The sequence below is a fragment of the Phaenicophaeus curvirostris genome, chromosome 7 (assembly GCF_032191515.1).
Source record: "Phaenicophaeus curvirostris isolate KB17595 chromosome 7, BPBGC_Pcur_1.0, whole genome shotgun sequence".
Classification (NCBI taxonomy): domain Eukaryota; kingdom Metazoa; phylum Chordata; class Aves; order Cuculiformes; family Cuculidae; genus Phaenicophaeus; species Phaenicophaeus curvirostris.
Genome location: NC_091398.1, coordinates 20855908 through 20877307, shown reverse-complemented (window position 1 = coordinate 20877307; position 21400 = coordinate 20855908). Strand labels below are relative to the sequence as shown.

General features: G+C 37.5%; 1 protein-coding gene across 1 annotated transcript in view; it reads left to right on the top strand.

Annotated features, from left to right (window-relative positions):
• MYO3B (myosin IIIB) overlaps positions 1-21400 on the top strand; it is a 204895-nt gene that overhangs the window by 32714 nt on the left and 150781 nt on the right. Inside the window, exons 6-9 of the mRNA XM_069861149.1 lie at positions 125-229; positions 490-589; positions 4082-4158; positions 16694-16839. Of these exons, the coding sequence (XP_069717250.1) occupies positions 125-229; positions 490-589; positions 4082-4158; positions 16694-16839 (428 nt within the window). The remainder of the gene's footprint in view (positions 1-124; positions 230-489; positions 590-4081; positions 4159-16693; positions 16840-21400) is intronic.

The following is a 21400-nucleotide window of genomic DNA, read 5'->3' as shown; positions in this document are numbered from 1 at the left end:
AAAAATCTCATTCTTCCCAGACTTGTGTTGTAGTGCATGTTTGCATGGTAGGTGTTCGCAGCCTAAACAAGTATATTGAATAACTGAGGACTTGCCTTGATTCCCTCCCCTCCCACCTTCGTAGCTGTGCAATGGAGGTTCTGTCACAGAGCTTGTCAAGGGCCTGCTGAAGTGTGGCCGACGCCTGGATGAAGCTATAATATCGTACATCTTATATGGTGCTCTTCTGGTAAGGATGTTCATTGGGCTTGTAATGACAGCAGAGGGTGCAATTTACTCGCCTCATACATACATTTTCCATTTATGAAGTATGGTAATGTCGACAATATTATGCAGGTTATTATAGCAGCAGGGGATGTATCAAGCATATAATCCAGTGGACAGATGTTTCTATAGAGTATGTGCAGATTGTCTTCATTACATTCCTTAATAGTAGGGTAATGGTTTTTAAATAAGGGAGTAAACTTATTTTTGTTACTGCTGGTATAGGGCCTTCAGCATTTACACAACAACCGGATCATTCATCGTGATGTGAAAGGGAACAACATTCTTCTGACAACAGAAGGTGGAGTCAAGCTCGTTGACTTTGGTAATGACCGCTTCCCATTTGTTTTCCTGACATATACAGTTTAGCCAAAGGCATCTGTTTATTTTCCCCTGGGAACATAGAATGCCGTAGTGAGAGACTTTTTCAAAAGGATACTCAGAATTATTTTAAGAAAGAAAAATTGACAAGGAAGCTGATAGGGCAAGAGTAAAAATTCTAACCAAAACTCAGTAATAGACTTTTAACTTAAAAGCTAAAACATAATTTAATAATTTAAAATAGTTCTGAAGGTACTGTTATATTTACAAAGCTCTTTTGCATTTCACAAAGGATGTCAGTGTCAGGGCAGTTATCCTCCTAATTTAAATTTAGGTATTCTTTTGCATATGAAAAGGAAACATTCTTCTCTCTGAAATGGTTTTGGCTAGCCTTAAGCATATTTTTTCCCTCTGAGCAAAAGATAAAATGGTCCCTTGGGTCCAAAACCTAACATCCATTTAATTTGTGATTATTGCTGTTAGATTTGAACATTGCCAGTCTGGAAACATCATAAGAAACAAGAGGAAAAGAGACAGATGGATTGGTAGGTAGAAAAGGACTTGGCAACAGAATTTAACTCAGTTAAGCAATTTTTTTCCATTTAAATGTGCACTTAGAACTATAAGGAAATGCTGTGGTCCTTCAGATATGTATGTGATGGAATGGACAATTTTATTAAAGATATCAGAAACAGATTATTAGTAATATGGTTTATTTATGAAACCATATCATGCATAAGGTAATGGTCATTGAGAATAGTATTGTATGAATAAGAGATGTTTGCTTAGCAGTGCATGAAGGTAAAGAGAAATGTTCAAAAAATTAGTATAATGTAAAATGGTGTGCCAAAACCTCCTGCAAATACTAATACTAAAAAAAAAAAAATCAAGAAAACATTAAGTTTATGTAGTGGAAAAAAATGTAATACTGATGTTTTCATGGTATTATAAATTTAACTTAAAAATCTATTGAAGATGCTAAAGTAGATTGGAAAACAGGAGACTTCTAAGGACAGAAATTCATTATGTTGAATGGTAAAGGCAATAATTAAAACACTGCTGTCAGAAACATATGACCTGAAGGAAAACTTGGAGTGAGTCCCTGACGTAGTACAATGGAGGAAGATCCCTTCTCATTTGGGGGAATTTTGGCAGTAGGATCTTTGTTGGTCACTGCTCCATTCTGGGAAAAGCTGGCTTTTCTCCCCAAAGCAAAATCTTTTTATCAGGCATATTAAAGGCCTTAGCTGCGGTGAAAGCCCAGTTGGGAGCTCTGGCTTCCCAGTGCCACATTCAAGGGAACTGGGAGTCCCAACCTTCCCAGTGTCATGTCTCTCTGATTTCACATTTAGGTTTTAGAGATTATTTTCTATTTTTTTAAGTTGTAACAGTAACACTAGAAAATTACAACAAATATAACTACCTCAGGAAAAGACATCAGTTAAATCTTGAGTGTTTCCTAACACTTAATGGAAACTCCAAGAAATGCCCACAGATCTGTGTGCTTCCTGACTGAAGAAGCATCAGGCTCCAAGTTTTCATTAAATTGCCATTTTTCCCCGGTAGTCCACTGCCGCAGTCACAGACAGAGCTCTGGGAACGAATTAGGACTGAGTCATGGGTGATGAGGTTTATCTTATTTGTTGCAGAAAGTGGAAAAATGAAAAATGTAAGGAGTTCAGAAGGAGAAGAGACTCGCAGTTCAGACAGTTGAATGGCATCAAAGTGGAGACTATTCTTGCTTCTGCCAGTTGTCAGGTTACTTGTATCAAGCTTTTCAGGAGTGGCCATTCTGTTCCTCATTTTCCCCAACAGCCAGTTTGAAACATCTTGTCCTCTTTTTCAGTAGAGCTCAGTGTTCTTGAACTGCAGCTGAGATCTGCTACAGCTATAATTGAGGCATGTGGAGTGCCTGAAAACTGAGAGATCTTAGATTAAGTACCCCAAAACAGTGGATGCTTTGGATATTTTTAGGTTAAGCCCTGGAAGTAATAATCCTCACCCATTTTGCAGGAATGTTAAGGAGATTTATTTTTTGATGAGGAGGGAAGGAAACATGTCAAAAGGACAAAAATAATAATCTTAAAGTATATAACTGGATATACTGTGAATAAGTAACTAGAACTCAAATCGATGGGGATAAAAAAAAAAAAAATACCACCTATTCAATGAATGCTATCAATTCTATCCACAGAATGAGACAGTATCTTGAAAAAAAAAAGTTACTTGGGCTTTACATGTGCTTATTAGGTCACAGGGAGTCTTGCTTTTTCAATGTAACATATTTTCTTCCCTCAGCTGCTCTCAGCAGCGTGGTATGTTTGAATAGATGTTGCTACACTGTAAGTCGACCTAAAATGTCTGCAACGTATCATTCATTTATGCTCATTCTCACTCACTTTCTCCTGCTGTCTCCATCTCTCAGCCCTTTGGTATTCTGCACTGTTTTGGAGAGTCTGTAGCTACAAATGAAACTAGCTGAAGAGAGATCCGTGTTAAATACGTAGGGGGTTGCTGTAGGTCCTAGCTGTTAACTATTTAACAGTGGTACTCGGGAAACCACTGAAGACTTGCAATCACACTGGAAAAAGAAAAATAAATACAGAATTAAATCTCGGACCCAGCAACCGAATTATTTAACCTATGAATTATGAGTCCCATTTTCTAATTAATTGGTATCAAACAATGTGCGTCATACATATTTCTGCTTGTTTTTGTTTCTGGGTAATGCCATAGGAGCCTGCCACTGTGTTTTTGTTTAAGCCATGTTAAGGTAAAATATCTTTTAAGTCAAAATGGGTTTTGTGCTAGCTTATTGCAATGCTCCTGAACTCTTACAATTCGGAGCACAGAAGGTTTGATGTGAAAGTTGATTCTAATTTGTTAATGTTGTTTGATCTCATTCTGGTTCTTTCCTTTTTTTTTTTCAGGGGTGCTTCAGTAGTCCAGCTTCAGTCAGCAAAGCACTGAAGCACAGGCTTTGTTTCGAACGTGTGCTTAACTCCCTAAGTACATGCTGTGCTGTGAGCTTGAGCTTCTGTGCTTTTCTCAATAGGGAGATATTTAAGCAAGTGCATAAATGTTTTGTTGAACAGGAACCTCTGCAAATACTCTAGTGAACAACACTGGTTTCCTGCCAGTGGTGTTCAGGGAGTAAATTTTGGAAACAGAAGTTTTAAAGTCAAGTAGTAATTTGAATAGCTCCTGTTCATACTCTAGAAAATGGCAGAAAGAAGGCTGTGATGTTTAGGTGCCAAATGAATTTTTGAGTTTACTTCAAACTGAGAGTCATCCCCAAAAAATCTCTCAGCAATTCTGAAAGAAAATAGCTGAAATTAATCAAACAATATTTGGTACAAATGCTGCACCTACTTTGGCCAGGTGTTCTTCAGCTGTGCTCCCAGGCTTGGAGGTTGTTTTCCAAATAGTTGAAATAAACTGACTGAAATGACTGAAAGAATGTGAAGCAAAGCTTTTTTGTTCTGTTTTATTGTAGGTGTTTCAGCCCAGCTCACCAGCACACGGCTCCGTAGAAACACCTCAGTGGGAACACCCTTCTGGATGGCACCTGAGGTAAGAAAACGTTCCTCTCTGGATTGTCTGCATTCATTGTAATACACCCTTTGTGACCAGTTTCACTAAGTAAGAGAAAAGGGTATCCTTCCTTCCCTCTCCATGGCTCTGTTTTGTTACTCTGCAGCTAAGCCTCTGTTCAGTAAAAATGAATGTACTATTAGAATATACAAATGAGATTTCTAATAATCTTAATTATTTTCCTCCCTGAAATATTTCTGTACAAGTTCAGATAATCTGCAAGTAACTGAGGGTCTCCTAGAGTTGTTTTTACTTTCCATTCAAGTACTGTACGTTTTGGTGTTATGTCTGTGTGTCTAGATACGAACTGGGAGGAGAAGGAGGAATTCCCACATTCTTATCCTGCTATAGGACTCTGCAAACCCCTGACTCAGCTGTGTTCTTTACCTTTAATCTTTGACTGGGCACCTATACACTTAGACAGAGGAACTAGCATAGATTAGAAATGGAGAAAAAAATTCTACAGCCAGCCTGTTCAAGTATCTTAGACCATATTTTTGCACACTACTCCCCAGACTTAACCCTCTTCCTTCTATTTCATGAAACTCTAAAAAGTTTTAACACACTTGAACAAAAGTTCTCATGTTCTTTCCCTAAATTTGGGGTGAAAGATGTTGATCTTTGCCCTCCTTGCTTTAAGAAACAAAAGATAATTTTGTTAAGTATAGGTTATTATAAATAGGGAATGAAAAGGGAGTGGTCTGTTATTTGTAAGTTGTTAAACCTTAGTAACAGTAGTAGCCACATTTCTGTTGAAGGCCATTAGATGTATTTGAATTTGGGGGAATTTGCAGTGGAATTTGCATCTGTTACAAATCCACACAGGTCTGTTTCTGTATGTCAGAAGTATCATGCAAGCATTTGCTTTAAAGCATTTTATACTGTTTATACATCTTTTTATATTGCTGAGGAAGGCTGATTATAGCTAAGCAGAGAAAAGAAGCTGCTGTAACAGATCCAAAATTGATCTTGCACAGTCTCACAAAGAATAGTTGATATTTTACCATCTCCATAACAACCAGCTTACGTCACAAAGGAGACACAAGATACCTTAGAAACCACTGTGCGGGCATTATTTATAGAATCACCTTGGTTGAAGGCATTCTGAAACCTTTATAAAATACTCCTCTAGACAACGATGGACATAGTATGAACTATTTTATTGAACAATAATAAAAAATTACGAATATTGTATTTTATTTTATATATAGGTATATTAGAAATTATTTTTACACTAATGATTTTCTTGAACAATTGCCATCAAAGGCAGTAATCATACAAAATTTATTTTCCCATCCTGCTTGAAAATATTCATTCTTGAGGTAAAAAGTGAAAGAAATAAGCAGAGATTTTGATCTGGAAAAATCTGACTTGAAAATACAACACACACATAACCAAGGTATGTTTTGTGCATAGCACATCAAAATGGGGTCAGAAGTAGCTTTGAATTCTTCCTGTTTTGAAAAGATTTGTTAAAATAATCAACCTTGTACTATAACCATAGAAACCCATATCACATTTGCATGCCTGTTATGAGGCACTCTGATCAGGCTTCATAGATGTACCAATCTGCAAAGCAGCTGTAAGATTTTCAGATATCCATTATGCTGTTGAAGTGGCTTTTAAATTACAGGTTACATAATATTCATGCTCAAGTCACTACAGTTCTTTCATACTGTTCAGATGAATGACATATTTCAACTGATGTGCAAGGTGCAACTTACCTTACTTCTGGGGAGCTCTTTCTGGTATTTTGGGGATGTGCAGCAAAATTTTTAAGAGAAAGGTGAAAAATTAGGACTGCAATAAGCCGAAAAGCTCTTCTTGGGTAACAGCTTATAAGGAACAGTGCTTTCTAGATGAGCCTGTGGTGAGATCAGTAAAAACTAGAAAAGCACTTAACAGTTGCAAAAAACTTGCTGCCTGAAGGTTTTGACATAGAATATATGTCAAACCCCAAAATACCATAAAATAACTGCACAGGAAGGAAATGTTACTAGTCAGAGAAATAGAAACCTTGAAGACTAGGATTTTTGGGTTTTGTGTTTTTTTTTTTGTTTTTTTTTTTTAATTGGACTTCTACTCTCTGTTTGTGAAAACCAAAAGCCTTAGTCAATGCATAAGGCAATCGTGGGACCTCATCTTCTCTAAGTATGAGAAAAATGGATTTAATCTGAAGGGGGAGTGGAGAGCGGAGATGAATGAAAAATCTTGCCTTGGAGAAAGAGACTATAACAGTGTTTGAGAGAAATGAACCTTGTGAAATGAAGCTGACAGGGTATATTTTCCAGGGTAAACAGCAGGAATATAAAACCTGGAGAAGAACAATGCAAGATTATTCAAGCTGACAGATAGGAATAACTGGATATAAGCAGCAGACAAATATGGAGGAAACTAGAATCAGTAGATCAGCCAGAATCAGGAACAGCTTCTATAATGAGAAAAAATCATTGTATTTTAAGATGAAGTTTGGAAAATGTATCAAGGGATTATATGGCATGGTACATGCAATAGTGAATGTTCTGAGGGTGGCATAAAGTCCTCTGTACCGCTCAGTATTCTTACTGGTCAGCATGAAAAGCAGCAGCTTAACAGTTTTGAGTGACTCAAACATATTAGCTCTTTTGTCTGTTGACTGTAAGGCTTGTTCAGCAGCAACAGGACAAATCAAAAACATTTGTCCTTGAGCACTTGTTTTGAGGAGAGCATGTGATTACAAAAATGTTGATGAAAAATGAAAATACAGAGAAAAACTAGGCTGTGTGGAAGCAACAGAGGAAACCAGCAAGGATGTCAGTTTGGGAGCCACTTTAAATAGACTTGCTGAAAATCTATCATTGCTGTTTAGCCTAATTAGTATTGTCTCACACTTGCAAACATAGACATGCAGAAACTGGAACACTGAATACAGGCAAGACAAAAAACCCCCATAAATAAGGCAAGATAGTTTAAGTATTGTGGATGTTTAAACCTGCTTGTTGCCAAACAATTAAGTTACCTAATACCTGCTTCTACTATACTGAAATAAATTGTGTTGAATCTACGAAGAGGAATCTGATTTGAAACTTTTGGACTGAACTGCCTTTATGTCTCTAGTTCTAAACCTTAACATGTCTTGTTTTCACCTCAAGTGCAGAACTAAACAAAATCTAGTTCAATTGGAGTTGCCGTTTTCTTTTTTCCAAAATATAATTACATTATCATGATCTAGCTGGAAAATTGATTCTTGAAATATGCTTAGTTAGAATCTGTACATGTTTTCCTTGGCTAAATCTAGTTTTAAGAACAGAAATGGAAAAATATACTTGAAGTCAGAAAGAATTGGAGAGGTGCTGAAGGTAATTTGAAACCACACAGGTTATGCTGTTTTACTTCTCTGATAACTGCTGAAAAAATACAATGTTGCATGCATATTTATATTTTAAAAGGGGTATAATTAAAACATAGTTGATCCTTTGAAGAATTATGTGTTAAAATATGACACATGACAGTAGACAAGGCTGTGACATTGGTAAAGGTATGGTATCACATCACTGTCAAGACGAAGTAATGATTAGTAAGACTCTCGCAGTAATAATAGATTGTTTTCCTTCCCCCTGCTGAATTAAGGTATGCTTCCTGCAATAAAATTCAGTACATCTGAACATCAGAACAAATTTCTGAAGTAGTAGAACAGTCAGTGTCTAGTTTAAATTGTGTTTCTTTTTCCAATGTTTCTTTATATTTTTTTAAACTTTAAATCTGAAAATATATCTGTGCAATAAGTCTAATCCTGAAAAAAAAGAATATTTGCATTGTTTCAGTATGAAACTGTGTCTCTGCATAAAGGAAAAATCAGCCTAACTGGTAAAAAAATTGCCCAAAGAATTAATGTGCATTAATGTTGCTGAAAAATATATAAAGGGAAAAAAACCAATGTGAAGACTTGCAGAAACTTTTCTACTGAAGTCAATATTCATTATAAAAAGGCTGTATTCAGGCCTTAGAATCTGGTCAAATAAATCTTCCTTTTGGTAGATTAGGGTGATTTCTCTTATTTGCCTCTCTATTGCATGAGACATGAAAAATTTACAAAATAATTCCACCTAGTAGTATATACATTTCATATGTAGTTAAATACTGAGTTGGAAAAAAATGGCGTGGACAATATAACCTCATCACTAACTCTAAACAAGTACAGTGATACATTTCCCTGAAACTGCTGAGAATATTCTCATTTTGTCACACTTTGACCTAGATTATTTGCCAGCCCTTTGCTTACATCATGGGACTCGAGGTCTGCATCCTGTTAATAGTTCTAGGTCTCTTGACTTTAATTCTTATTAGCTAGAGTTAGCTCTTCCGATATGGACATTTTCACTGCATTTTTAAATGCCAGCTAAGCATGGAATTTGGTAAACGCTGATTTATAATGGACTGTAGGAATCCGCTGCTTAGTATAAATAGGATATAGAGTTCAATAATGTATATACACTCATATACTGCCTGAAAACCATTTAAAAACACTTGTGTGGTGAAACAGTATGTGTATTTTGTGATAAAGAAACATAAGGAACTATGTACTTTCTCTAATAAGGAAAAGTTTGAAAATGTTTCCTTGTAAGAGCTTCCATGAAGGTGCAATAACTATTCTTTTGCAGCTAATGATAAGATAGAGAACTGAATTAGCTCTTAATTACATTTTTTTTCACCTTGTGAATTACAGTAAAGGAGATAAGATTGAAACCATAGTTTACAATAAATAACTGAATGTCCTTAGGAAGAAGCTTCACAGATGGGAATAGAAAAAAATGCTGCTGCTTTTACAGAATTTGTGTTTATCTGGCATCATGATTAATTAATTGATAATGAAATACTTGAAAATGCCACACATTTAGTGGGTAAAAATAATAAATGTGATAAATGGTAAAGATAAAGAATGGTAACATTAAATCAGTCATAACAGATTTTTGTTATGTTGTGATTTGAGAAATTGCTTGTTTAACATTACAGTATTTATGGGATTATGTTAAGTCTAGGGTGTAAAGGAATTGCCTACCTGGCCTACATTTTGAAATGACATCCCTGCTTTTGGGAGGTTGAAGCAGTGCAACACTGCAGCATGTTAGAAGCTGTTTTTAGGGAATATTACCTGTCCTCTTGAAATGCAGCACTATGTTTGAATGCAGTCCTCGGTACATGCGGTAAATGCATACGGGTGTGCCAGAGGGGAAGTACTGCAGTGAGTGTGGGGAGGCAGCAGGGGAAGGGTGGGAACCATTGCTCTAAATAGATAAGGCAAGACTGTGTGGAAGAACTGCGGGACATGGAGGTGAAATGAATTGCTTAAGGAGTTACAGCAGGTCCCTGGGAGAACGTGGGATAGAATTAGGTCTCCAAGTAGCTGCGTACAGCTAAAATGCCTGTGACTCTGAGATGCCACGTTTTGAGATTTGACTGGCACGATTTAAACCAAGTTATCTTTTGAGGAATACAGAACTTTAGGCATTGCATAAAGAAATAAAAGAAATGGCAGTTTGTCCTCTGTTTTCTTTTTGTCCCTACTTTCTTCATTTCCTGTGGCTCTCAGACCCAAGCTTTAACAAACTGCGGTGGTAAGGAGTAATGCTGAATTTGCTTAAAATACAGAAGGAAAGCAGTGGAATTCAGAAAGCTGAATTGGAGTACAGAGATTTCTTCAAAGGAGGTGGCACACAAGAGAGGCAAAAAGGGTGTAGCAGGACAGCACCAGTAAGCTCTTCCTGCAGAGCAGGGTCTGGCAGGATGCATCATCTCCTCCTTTGCCTCCAGGAGAACTGACCTCCTCATCCGTAAGCATGGCAGGAGGGGTTTGAAAAGGATGGGACAGCTGCAGGGAACCTCTGGGATCCTTACCAGTAACCTTGATAACATGGCCACTATCTTGCAAAGGGATGTGGAGGGGTTGCAGATGCTTCTGTTCTGTTCTACTCTAAACCGTGGCTATGGAAGGGTTTTAAAACTTTTATGTAAGGTGTTTAAGGATTAAAAAATGAAACAAAACGAAAACTTAAAAACAATGGAAAAAATAATTTAAGAAGTACCACATTGCCCTGCATATGAAATGTGCTTGCTTATGAGGCTGGAGTTGCCTCTGAGTTTTCAGTTTCATTGTGAAACACCGTTTACAAATCTGTGTGAGGTGTGTAGCGTCTATCCTTACTGCTCAGGAGTAAATCTGTGGGTCACAAACAGGATGTGTCATTTACATTAGTATTAGTAGTGTTGAAGCCATGGTGGTCTCGTGGTATAAAGCAAAACAGATTTGTGTGCTTAAAAGCTTACCTGTTTTTCTTTACTGTGTCAGTTGGCCTAATAAAAGGTATCATGTTTCCTACAAATGTAGCCTGCTGCCAGAGGTCTCAGGAACATTTCACGTGTGTGAGTTAAAAATAAAAATTACTCACAGCTGTTAAAATACAGTTGACTACTTGATATACAATTATTTTTCAATGGATCAACATTTATGGTGATAATTACTCAGAATTATAAAAAATACTAATTACTTTTTAGTTTCGTAACACATCTAACCATATAATCGTTTCCTTATACACTATGGAAAAATATATATGATGATAATAAATAAGAAACTTAAATCCAAATAAGAAAATAGGGGAAGGTGGAACCAATTTCGAGCACAAAATTGCTCTTTTCTTAATGATGTTAGTGTGCTTGAGGGGAGGAAGAGAAAGAGGAAGTGAGGAAAGGATAGAGATAGACAGATATCACTTTGGTCTGGATAATTAAATATCCCTGGTGCTGCTAAATGCTACAATGAAAGAGGTTTTTTTCAGTGCATAGGATTTAAAAGAATATTTATTACTGTATTTCCTATGTGGATAAATAAAGCTGGGTTGCATCTTGTCAGGTAAAGCACAGAAGTTCAGTTGGTTTCTTTCGTTTGACTTAGCCAGCAATTTTGTTCTCCTTGCAGCAAGGGTAACAATTTTGTGCCATATTCATTTTACATACGCAGTGCTTTTCAGCATTGGGCTCGCACACCTTGTAAGCTGCTTAGTTGGCTACGTCAGCTGAGTACAGCACCGCCTTTCCTCACGAGGATCAACCTTTTTAACTCCAGACTCCTTTCTGCGGGTGGGTTACCAGCACTAATTGTGTAGGCGTCATCTGCATGTAGCATATCTGTACTGCCGTTACTGGTTTTGCGTATGCTTGCAGCTATATTTTATACGTGCACTGTATCTGCTGATGCAAAATGAAAGTAAGCTCACTTCTAATAATTCTGGGGAAACTTAGAAGGGTACAGTGTATTTTGCTTCAGCTAAACATACATATATCTCTGTCTTCCTCTCTGCCCACAAGTCAGTTTGACCACTGTACGAATAACCAGCTACTTTTCCATATTATCTGTTTTCCCTCTTTTATTTCCACCTGTGATCTACTTACAGGCTTGCCGAGGTTCAAAGAAATCTTTGCATTGTTTTCAGAACAAGTAGAATTATTTCTTTTAGAATATGAAGTCTTTTTGTCAGAGTGTGAATCATCTTGTGTATTTCTGTGAAATTTTGCATTTCTGTAGGAGTGATAAATCTCACAGAATGCCTGATCACTGGCTTCTCTAAATTCCCTCCAGTTAGTGTGACTGATTTGTTTTTGTGCTCTCTGTACCAGACCAGTGAATTCCCCCTCAGCTCGCTCTGTCCCAGTGTGACCCTCAGCACAATTAGTGTTGACAACTACCGTCATGATGTCTGTTTCTCTGCGTGGTGTTTAGGTGCTTTCCATCCTATGGCAGTGTGACTGGGCACGTAATCATGATGAAATTACAACTAATGTAAAATGCGACAGCCTGTCTCCTTAGCAACCTGGGCCACTGTGTGCACGCAACCAGCTCATGCCAAACTGGAAGACTTGGTGCTTTTTCTCACAGTGTTTACTGGCAAATCTCAAGATTTACTGCATCACCCCCTGAAGCTTTGGCATGAACATAATATTCGCAGCAAGGCAAAATACCTCTCCTTTTTCCTTGTACAAGTAGGGCAGAATTTTGCTGGATATAAAAATAAGTATTGAAGTGATGATGTCTTTGCACAGGGTAGAGAAAGGAAGTAGCATTTTCTTCATTTTCAGATCATTTCTTCTGGGCGATCTGTCTTCATGCTCCACTGGCCAGAGCAGGCATCAGCAGTGCTGAGCACTCTCAGCTCCAGAACTCTGACTGAAAATGACAGATGTTTCAAAAAAATATGTATCACTGATTTCCCAATAGAAACTCAGATGTAATAAAAGATAAGTCAATGGCTTTTTTTCTTTTTGTCTTTGGCTTTTAGAGATTTTTGTTCTGCAGGGAGTTGCAATACTTTTCAAGGCAAAGCAGGACTGGGGAATTCCCAAGTACTTAGCTTGTGAGCTGTGACTGTGGGAACTCTTCTTCAGATTTCAAGTTAGAGTGTATTCTGCTAGCCTACATAGAAAGCAAACTGCCAGTGTATACCTTTCATCAAGGGAAAAGCTGTAAATTTTGGTTTTTGCTTTAAAAATTAAAATTAGTGTAATTTGTCTCTAAGTGGTGCATTAGTTGGTAAGATTCTAATAATAAATCCTACAGAAATTGGAAGCTTGTTTGAAACAAAAGTGTTGGTTAAATTCATGTGCATGCAGCATACTTGGTATTAGAAGATCAGTACTTTTCGACTTTTCTGTGAGGTTGCTCTCACTATAGGCAAGCTAACTGTCTAAAACATCCTGGGTTGCGTGGTCCACTGGCTGAATTATTGTAAACAAAAAGCATGCAGATTAAGGACAATATTTTTTAAAAAAGAATCACTACAGGGTCTGATATTAAAATGGAGGGAGGGGAATCTGATACTGTTTAATTCCCCTTGGGTAGAGTGTCCATGTTTTTGCCATAGCATCATTTTACTGCCTTGTCCCATATTCACTAGAGGTGTAGCTGTTAGCTGTGGAGCGGAAGACATGCAAAGATATGTTATACATTCCTTTGTCTTTGTTTGGTAGGTAATACATTGTGAAGCTGAGAAAAGCTCAAAGATTTTTTTTCTTTTTTAAACCACCAGTTGCAGTATACTTCCTTCTCCACATCCATTATGAGCTCAGAGCCTTCTGATGCTCATATTATTTTAGTGTAGCTTGTTAAACTTTCAAGACTGAGATACATAGCATGTTTTGCCATTGACCTGTAGTTAGAAACAACTATGCTGTCCTTACAGAGGAACAAGTGGTGGTGTCTTTAAATGTGGGAGACCAGCTATGTTTATGGCATTGCTGACAAAGTCCTCTGTGACCCTGAGCAGATCTTTCGTTTCCTTCCCTGGAAAATGAAAATATATGCCTCTGCATCATAAAGTTTGAGAACAAATAGAAAAGTATTTGCAAAGGACTCAGCACACTGATGAGAACCAGGCAACTTCTGAGCTAGTCACTTCCAGGCGGTGGGCTCTAGCAGCTTTTTAATCAAAGGGATAAATATTTTTCATGTCTTAAAAAAGGAAGGAGAACACAGTGCATTAAATTAGTCACATATGTAAGCTACTCGCAGCTTCTGAGTCATGGTCTTGGAAGCTGACTTGCATGATTTTTATTTTTTTTTTGAGCAAGTGTCCTTGAGAATACAGATGATTTGGGGAACTGTATAAAAAATAGAAAGAATCAAGAAATACAAACTTTCCTTTCAATCTCTGATCAAAACTTCAATGAAGAAAGCTCAGCCGACACCAAGTATGGCCAATTTAGAATTTATTATTTAAATATCTCTAATAGATCTCCACACTGACTTTCTTATGAGTTTTTACATCAAATTTGTGTTTTTTTCCTTCTCTCAAAGGCATAGTATAAGGAAATGAAATTAGTGTAGAGACCTCTGAAATAAGAATGATGGCTTAAAGCACTCCGCTTGAGTTGCATAAAATCTACCCATCTATTGCACAGTAGAACTCATCTTTTCCAAGAGATAGAGGGATCTCTGGGATGAGATCAAGGCTATAATGAACTCTTTGAAGAACTAAGAAATATTTCAGAGCTTTCACTTAAGACATTCTATTGAAGAGAAGAGAGGTGGGAAGATGATCTTTGTGTGACAACTTTGAAAACCGCTGCATTAGCTAAAAAACCTTCTGCCTCTTCAAGCTGAAGAAAAAAATCCCTGGACCCTCTTTTGTAGTGCTTACTTTAATTTTTCTCCTTTCTGTTTTTTTGATAGGGGAATGTGTATGTATTTCCTTAGATAGCTTGCAGATATTTTGCTGAATGCTTTATTATGACTTACAGATCACCAGTGATCCTCAGACAATAGTTGAGAAATACTAGTCCAGTACTCTGTCAGAAGGTTCATAATGTTACAAAAATAAAGGGGAAATACCATTGTCAGGAGGGTATAAAAAGAAATTTCTTTGGTATGCTAACCTGGAAAAATGGAGGGGGAAGTGAGAGATCTCAGCGCTTGTCAAAACATTGATAGAAAATTCAGGAAAGGTCTTAATTTTTCTAGACTGATTTGCTCTAAGAATAGGACTGATCTAAACATATATAGAATCATAGACTGGTTTAGGTTGGAAGGGACCTTAAAGATCATCCAGTTTAAACCCCCCTGCCACAGGCCGAGACACACCCCACCAGACCAGGCTGCCCAAGGCCCCATCCAACCTGGCCTTGAACCCCTCCAGGGATGGGGCAGCCACAACTTACCTGGGCAACCTGTGCCAGGGCCTCACCACTGTCATCCTGAAGCTTTTCTTCCGAATGTCTAATCTAAATATTCCCCCTTCCAATTTAAAGCCATTCCCTCTTGTGCTGTCACTACATGCCCTTGTAAAAAGACCCTCACCAGCTTTCTTGTAGCCCCTTCAAGTACTGGAAGGCCACTGTAATGTCTCTCCTGAGCCTTCTCTTCTTCAGGCTGAACAGTCCCAATTCTCTCAGTCTGTCCTTATAACAGAGGTGCTCCAGCCCTCTGATCATCTTTGTAGCCCTCTTCTGGACCCGTTCCAACAATTCTGCATCCTTCTTACACTAGGGATTCCAGAAGCAGACACTACTCCACATGGGGTCTCGTAAGTGTGGAGCCGGGGGGAAGAATCATCTCCATCGACCTGATGGCCATGCTTCTTTCGATGCAGCCCAGGATATGGCTGGTCTTCTGGGCTTCAGACATCTCATGTTGAGCAAAGGAATTAACTAATGTACAACTTAACTGCCCAATCCCGACAACATTTTGTTATATTAACTAGTATGTTCAACATCCCTGATTTATGATAAAATAAATGATGAGTGCTGTACGCTGGGTTCATGAATCCCAGAGTAAAAGATGGACAGGTCCTACGGACCATTTGGATAGAATCTCTACCAGTGGCATGAATGTCTCTGGTAGGTGTATCTTATTGAGAAAGTAACCGAGAGATTAAGCTGGAATCAGCAGCTTCTTCAGGAAAGGTTTTCTTACAGCAGGCTCTGAGTGGCTCTCCGCCAGCAGATACTAAAGCTACTGACTTGCATCTTAATAACTTTACAAAGCATCGTCCCAAATTCAAGCCCTTCCACAGGAACTCCCAAGTTATATAGAAGTAAAAAAAAAAAAAAAATCTCTTCTAGAAGATTCATGCAGCCACTATAGGAGATGCTGTCGAAGTTGTGCTTAAGTACAAATTAGTATCAACACTTAAAACAACGAGAAAAATCAAGGAAGCAATATGTGAGGGTCTGACAGGCTTTCAAAGCATTTAGTCTAATTGATGAGATTAGGGAAGACAAATTTGAGATAGGATTCCAAACCATGTTAGGGTAAAAGACTGTGGAGCTGTGATTTTTGTCTCATCCCTCTTGCAAAGATAAGGGCTAAATTTAAACTTTAGTTTGAATCTCATATTTAGATGCAGAATAGTTTCCAGCTTATTGAATGGTTAGCTTATGATCAGAATGCAAACAGTGGGTTAGCTGGAAGTGTGCATGGAGTTGGTGATGTAAACCAATGAGAGTTTCCTGTTAACTTCAGTTTTTCTTAGACAAGGTATGTGGAATGTTAAGGAAGGCTTTTCTTAAAATGCTCAAATCTAGTAGAAACAAACTAAAGAAGAAGAAAAAAATCAGCAGAAATGACTGATGAAACATTCTTATCTTAAAAACAGCCATGCAGATCAGTCCATCCTCATGAATAGTCATAAAGTTGACAAGAATAACATCAATAGGGTTCTCTGCTATTGTAATAGGTTTCTGTTAGAAGTATTTTAAAAAACAGAATTCAATAAAGTGATGTTCTTTGTACAGATCTTTGAAGCATCACATGCCTTTTTATAAAAAGAGGGAGATTTTATTTAAAGAAAAAAAGCAAAGAGAAATTCTAATTTACTGTTACATTTTTGTGGGTTTTTTCCTAGCTGGGATGTACAGGCAAAGATACAGATTTGAAAGCTACATTCAATGTTAGGCATGAGTGAATAATAAAGTACTTTCATGTCGCATTAGTATGGCATGAATTGTACCTTAGGTTAAAGTGTTGTTTTATCTGCTTTTTTTCTGATAGGTCATTGCTTGTGAGCAACAGTATGACTACTCATATGATGCTCGATGTGACGTATGGTCCTTGGGAATCACAGCCATTGAACTGGGGGATGGAGACCCTCCTTTATTTGACATGCATCCGGTGAAAACCCTTTTTAAAATTCCAAGGTACGGCACTAGATGGCTCTCTTCACTCACTAGTTTGTTCGAAGGCAGCCTAGCCAAAGGAGAAAAAAATATTTAGTAAATATTTGTGCTTCAAATCCTAAGAATCTCTCCTAGGAAAGACATAAAAAAGCTGTAATGTTAAAGACACTTTCTTTTTCAGACTGATTTCTACAATAATTAATATGTAGAATGCCTTGAAATGACAGAGACTTACATATTTATTTTATTGTCATTTTAGAATATAAAATCATATAATGACAAGGTACCTCCCTTCAAAAGTACTTTTTTAGCTGCTGTTTATGAAAATATTTGTTTCAAAAGAGAAATAAGCCAACATTTGTTACTCTTGATAAACATTTTAAAATATTATCCCCATTTTACTGTGGAAGAAACCCACACAATTCTGACAATGGAAGTTTCAGCAATCTGTAGTCAGAATTTGTTTTTTCATTTATACAAGGATATTAAAATGGGAACATTTGGATTGTCATACATGGATATGAGAAAGGGATAGAAATTCCCTCTATGTATAATCATGTAAATTAGCTGTGTTTTTTGATGCTGTCTACATTTAGTTTAATTTTGTTTTCAGTTCATTGAGTCTTCCTGAAAAAGTTAAGGTGAGATTGACAGTGTAAAATAGAGTTTAACAGCAGAACATTTGTAATAATAGAAGAAATATAGAAAGAATTTTTCCGCCATTGATTAGACTCACATATACTTGCTTTTTCCACATTTTGCTCATAAAGAAAGGATCACCACTGACTGATAACAGTATAAAACCTTCAGCAACACAAGTGTTTGACCTTTTGTTATCTGCACAATTATCACAGGCTTTTAAAATTTCTTCTGATTGCAATTTGCATTTCTGATTAAGCCTATTTATATGCAGATGCAGTTGTGCTGGGTTCTACGTCATATAGTTATCTCCTTCTAGCCAGCTCAGCCGTGAACTGCTACCACTCCTTACAAAATTATTCATATTGAAGCAGCAGTTCATCTTGTTGGATTTGCACAAGTGTAAAACAAGTCCTGGTAATTAAGGCAGCAAGGGAGGCTTCAGATTATTGAAGCAATATCTATGGCATTTTATCAGTGGCCAAAAGAGTTTAAAAGGAGAGAAGGCATAACCAAAAGTAACAGTGAGCAAGAGGAAGATACCTAGAATAGGGCATATAGAGTCTTTGATTTCTATCTATAGCTTACCTCTTTCCCTATTTGCTGTTGCATCTCGGTATGACATAGCAAAACAACGGTGAAGTATATATCTGATTAATTATATAATGGGTGCATTTACCAAATAGAATGGTAACAGTTTTCCCTATGCTTTGCTTTTTATGATCTATAACCCTGCTGCTGGTAACTGCGTTCATATCAATAAAGTGTAGTATGATGAGTGGTGGATGGCATAAGGGCCTGGGGTATGGAAGATATTTGGAGGGATAGTAAATATCACCAGAAGGTGCACTCCCCTCTTATAGTAGTTTGAGGGTTTAGATGTAATCTTATTGCAGTTATGATATCTGTGCTGCAAGTCACACGTTTTTAACAGCATTTTTGATGTGACCATTGAAGCTCTTCTCAGGTTGAAAGTGATTCCTCCAAACACTGGGTGTTGAGTGCTCAAGCAGCAAAGTTCACCTTCTGAGACTGTTCAATACAAAATCCTCTGAGCTCAGGAATCTGGAATCTTTATGCTTTCTACTTTCACAATAATATCAGTTTCTGAAGTGAAAATGCAAATGTTAATCCATTTGGTCATTTTTAGGTAGCTAGTATACTTGAGTATCATCTCTGAACTTTCCCAGTGCAAATTCTCCATAACCTACTATAACATCTGGTAGCAAAGAAGCCTACATAGTGGCTATATTTTGTTGGAGGAACTCTCTCCATTTGTGTGTCACTCACTAGCTTTACTTGGTAACCCTTAGGTGCCTTATGAGGCAAGGAAAGGTGCAGTCAATCCCTACTTTCCTTCTCCACTTGACTTAATGTCATTGTAAGATCCAATCAAAAGAAAAGGAACCCTGCTCTTTTTTTTTATTTGTCTCATTTTTTTCCTTTTCTTTTTCATTATTGGCTCTCAGTTTCTTACCTGAGACTTTTCTCTGTATCCATCATGCATTTGAGCCAAAGCTCTCAGCCCTAGCTTTTGCTTCAGTGAGACTACAGTCAGACTATCAAAAACTTTCTTCACTGACACTAGTACTTATCACGTCACCAGAGGCATTTGTGCTGTGCACAGGGATCTTCATGCCTTAAAACCACTCTGCCTATCAGATTCTTGTCTCAGCTGAGGGGTAGTAACCACTAACACCTGCTGCCTCCTGCTTTCTGGTGAAGGCTGCCTGCATGAGCTTTCTCTACCGCAGGCTCTGCTTCACCCATCATTAAATTAAGAAGTGATTTTGCACATCTGGTGAGACAGAGGAAGAGCTCACTCAGCTGACTGCCCTCAGATGGTGACAGCACTGCTCTCAAGGGAAGTCTGGAGCTTACTGCTTCTAAGGGATATAGCGAGAAAGAAGTCCTTCAGCTAGGTTTTTTCACCTGGAAAATGGCCACAAGCAGGAGATTAGCAGTTTCTGAAACTATCTCACAACTGTAATTCACCATTCAAAGCACAATAAGATCGGCGTGCAGCAAAGCTAAATACTAAGGTACATACATCTAGTCCTGGGATTCTGGAGGTGATTTCACGAGCTGGGTTGGGAAGCAATATAACCTTCTATTACTCTAGCCTTGTGTTTGTACCCATACTCTAATTTGTTGCAAAGAAAGACATAATTTAATTTGTGGATAACAAATCCTCTTTCAGCTGTGGTTTCTTGTGGCTTGACGTGGAACAGGAAAATCAGATTTCAGCTGTTGTTAAATGTACTAAATGCACTAATATCATACATTGCCAAAGCATGTTGTACTGTTATGGTGTGGTATTCTATAGTCAAGCTTCATTTTATCTGGAAGTGTAAGACGCTATAGCAAATAATAAGCAATAAAGGTAATGGACTATTGATTTACTGTATATACCTGATTTCTGTATATGTTCTCCCAGGATAATTTTTGTTGATTGAGCTGATTTGATTTCAGATTGAAGAAGAAGAGGTGCAATTGCTATACACAGTAAAACTCGGCATCACTTGAACATTGCTCAAGGAATTATTTCCTTGTTCCCTTACTTTCTTGACCACAGTTGATCCATATCTTTCTATTTATACTGCCTTCTGTGTGCTAGACCGGTCTGGTTTGTGTGCTTTGCAATAGCTTTCACATCTTGTTATCAAGCGCTGAAAAATATATTCTCATGAATGTACTTTAAAATGTTAGTAATGGCAAAATTGCCAAAGCTAGACACTGAAATATGTCTGTGTGTTTCTACAGAATTGCTCCATTCCCAAGCAGGTAATAGAGTATTAAGTTTCTATGTCAGTTTAGTCATTACCTTTTTTCTAGAGACAGTCAATAATTGTGCTGTTAGCCTTGGCATTGAGTTTTAACTTAGTGAGCTGTGGATCTAGGCCTTAGTCTTAAATGAATATGAATGAAATCAGTGAGTGTTTAGCTTTACAGGATGTGAATCAACCATTGAATGAATGATTTTGTACTAACAGGCACAGCAGTTACATTCCCCAAAGATCTTTGGAGATGTCTTCTTGTGTAGAACTCAAATCAAGGAGTAGGCTTTTACTGGTTTTGTGTGCTAATTTAAGTAGGAAGATAGAAAAAGCTAACAGTAGCCAAGCATCCAGGACTATACAAGTTCTCTAAACAAGAAGCAAATAAGGTATTAAATTCAGATGGTACTAGTTAAAAAGCCTAAAGTAAAAAATCACATTTCTCTATACTTTCTATACAGCAGTTATAGCCATGGAAGAGAAGGTCAGAGTGATACTGCTTTAGGAAATTAAATATTCAGCAAAGCATAGTCAAAATTTCAGTGCCCAGAAAACTCTCTGGGAGAATGAAAACTTTATTCCCAAATCTAAGAATTCTATCAGACTTACCACCTCCAATTAACACAGGTCCATATCTGAATTATGTGACTTGTACTAGGAATGGACTAAGCTCCCAGCTGAATGGCTCAGAGATCTGCAAAAGAACGTGTCTATGGATACATTATAGGACTCTAAGATGTTTGGGTCATACAGCATTGCTGGAAGAGGAGGCCCCTTATGCCCATTTAAATCCAGATCTGTCTTCATTATTTCTACTTCAATTACTTTACATTCCCCTCTTTGGAGGCATTAATGGAAACGAGCATATCTCACATTAAAACGTTCCATTTGCCATGAACATTCTCTCTATCCACCCCAGGTGTGTGTGTATATATATATATATATACACACAACATTGGGAGGCTGTTAAAGTTGGAATTTTCCCAGTGATGCTTCTCTGTGCAGGCTAGTATTTATATAGAAATGACAGAGTTTGTAATGATAGCCCTGTGAGCTGTCAAAAGACTGGAGACTGGTCTGTAAGGCAGAAGTTCATAATATGGAAAGTTCTGATTGCACTGAGAAGTTTGAATTTGCATTCTTCATTAGCGCTCTGAGTTTCCTAG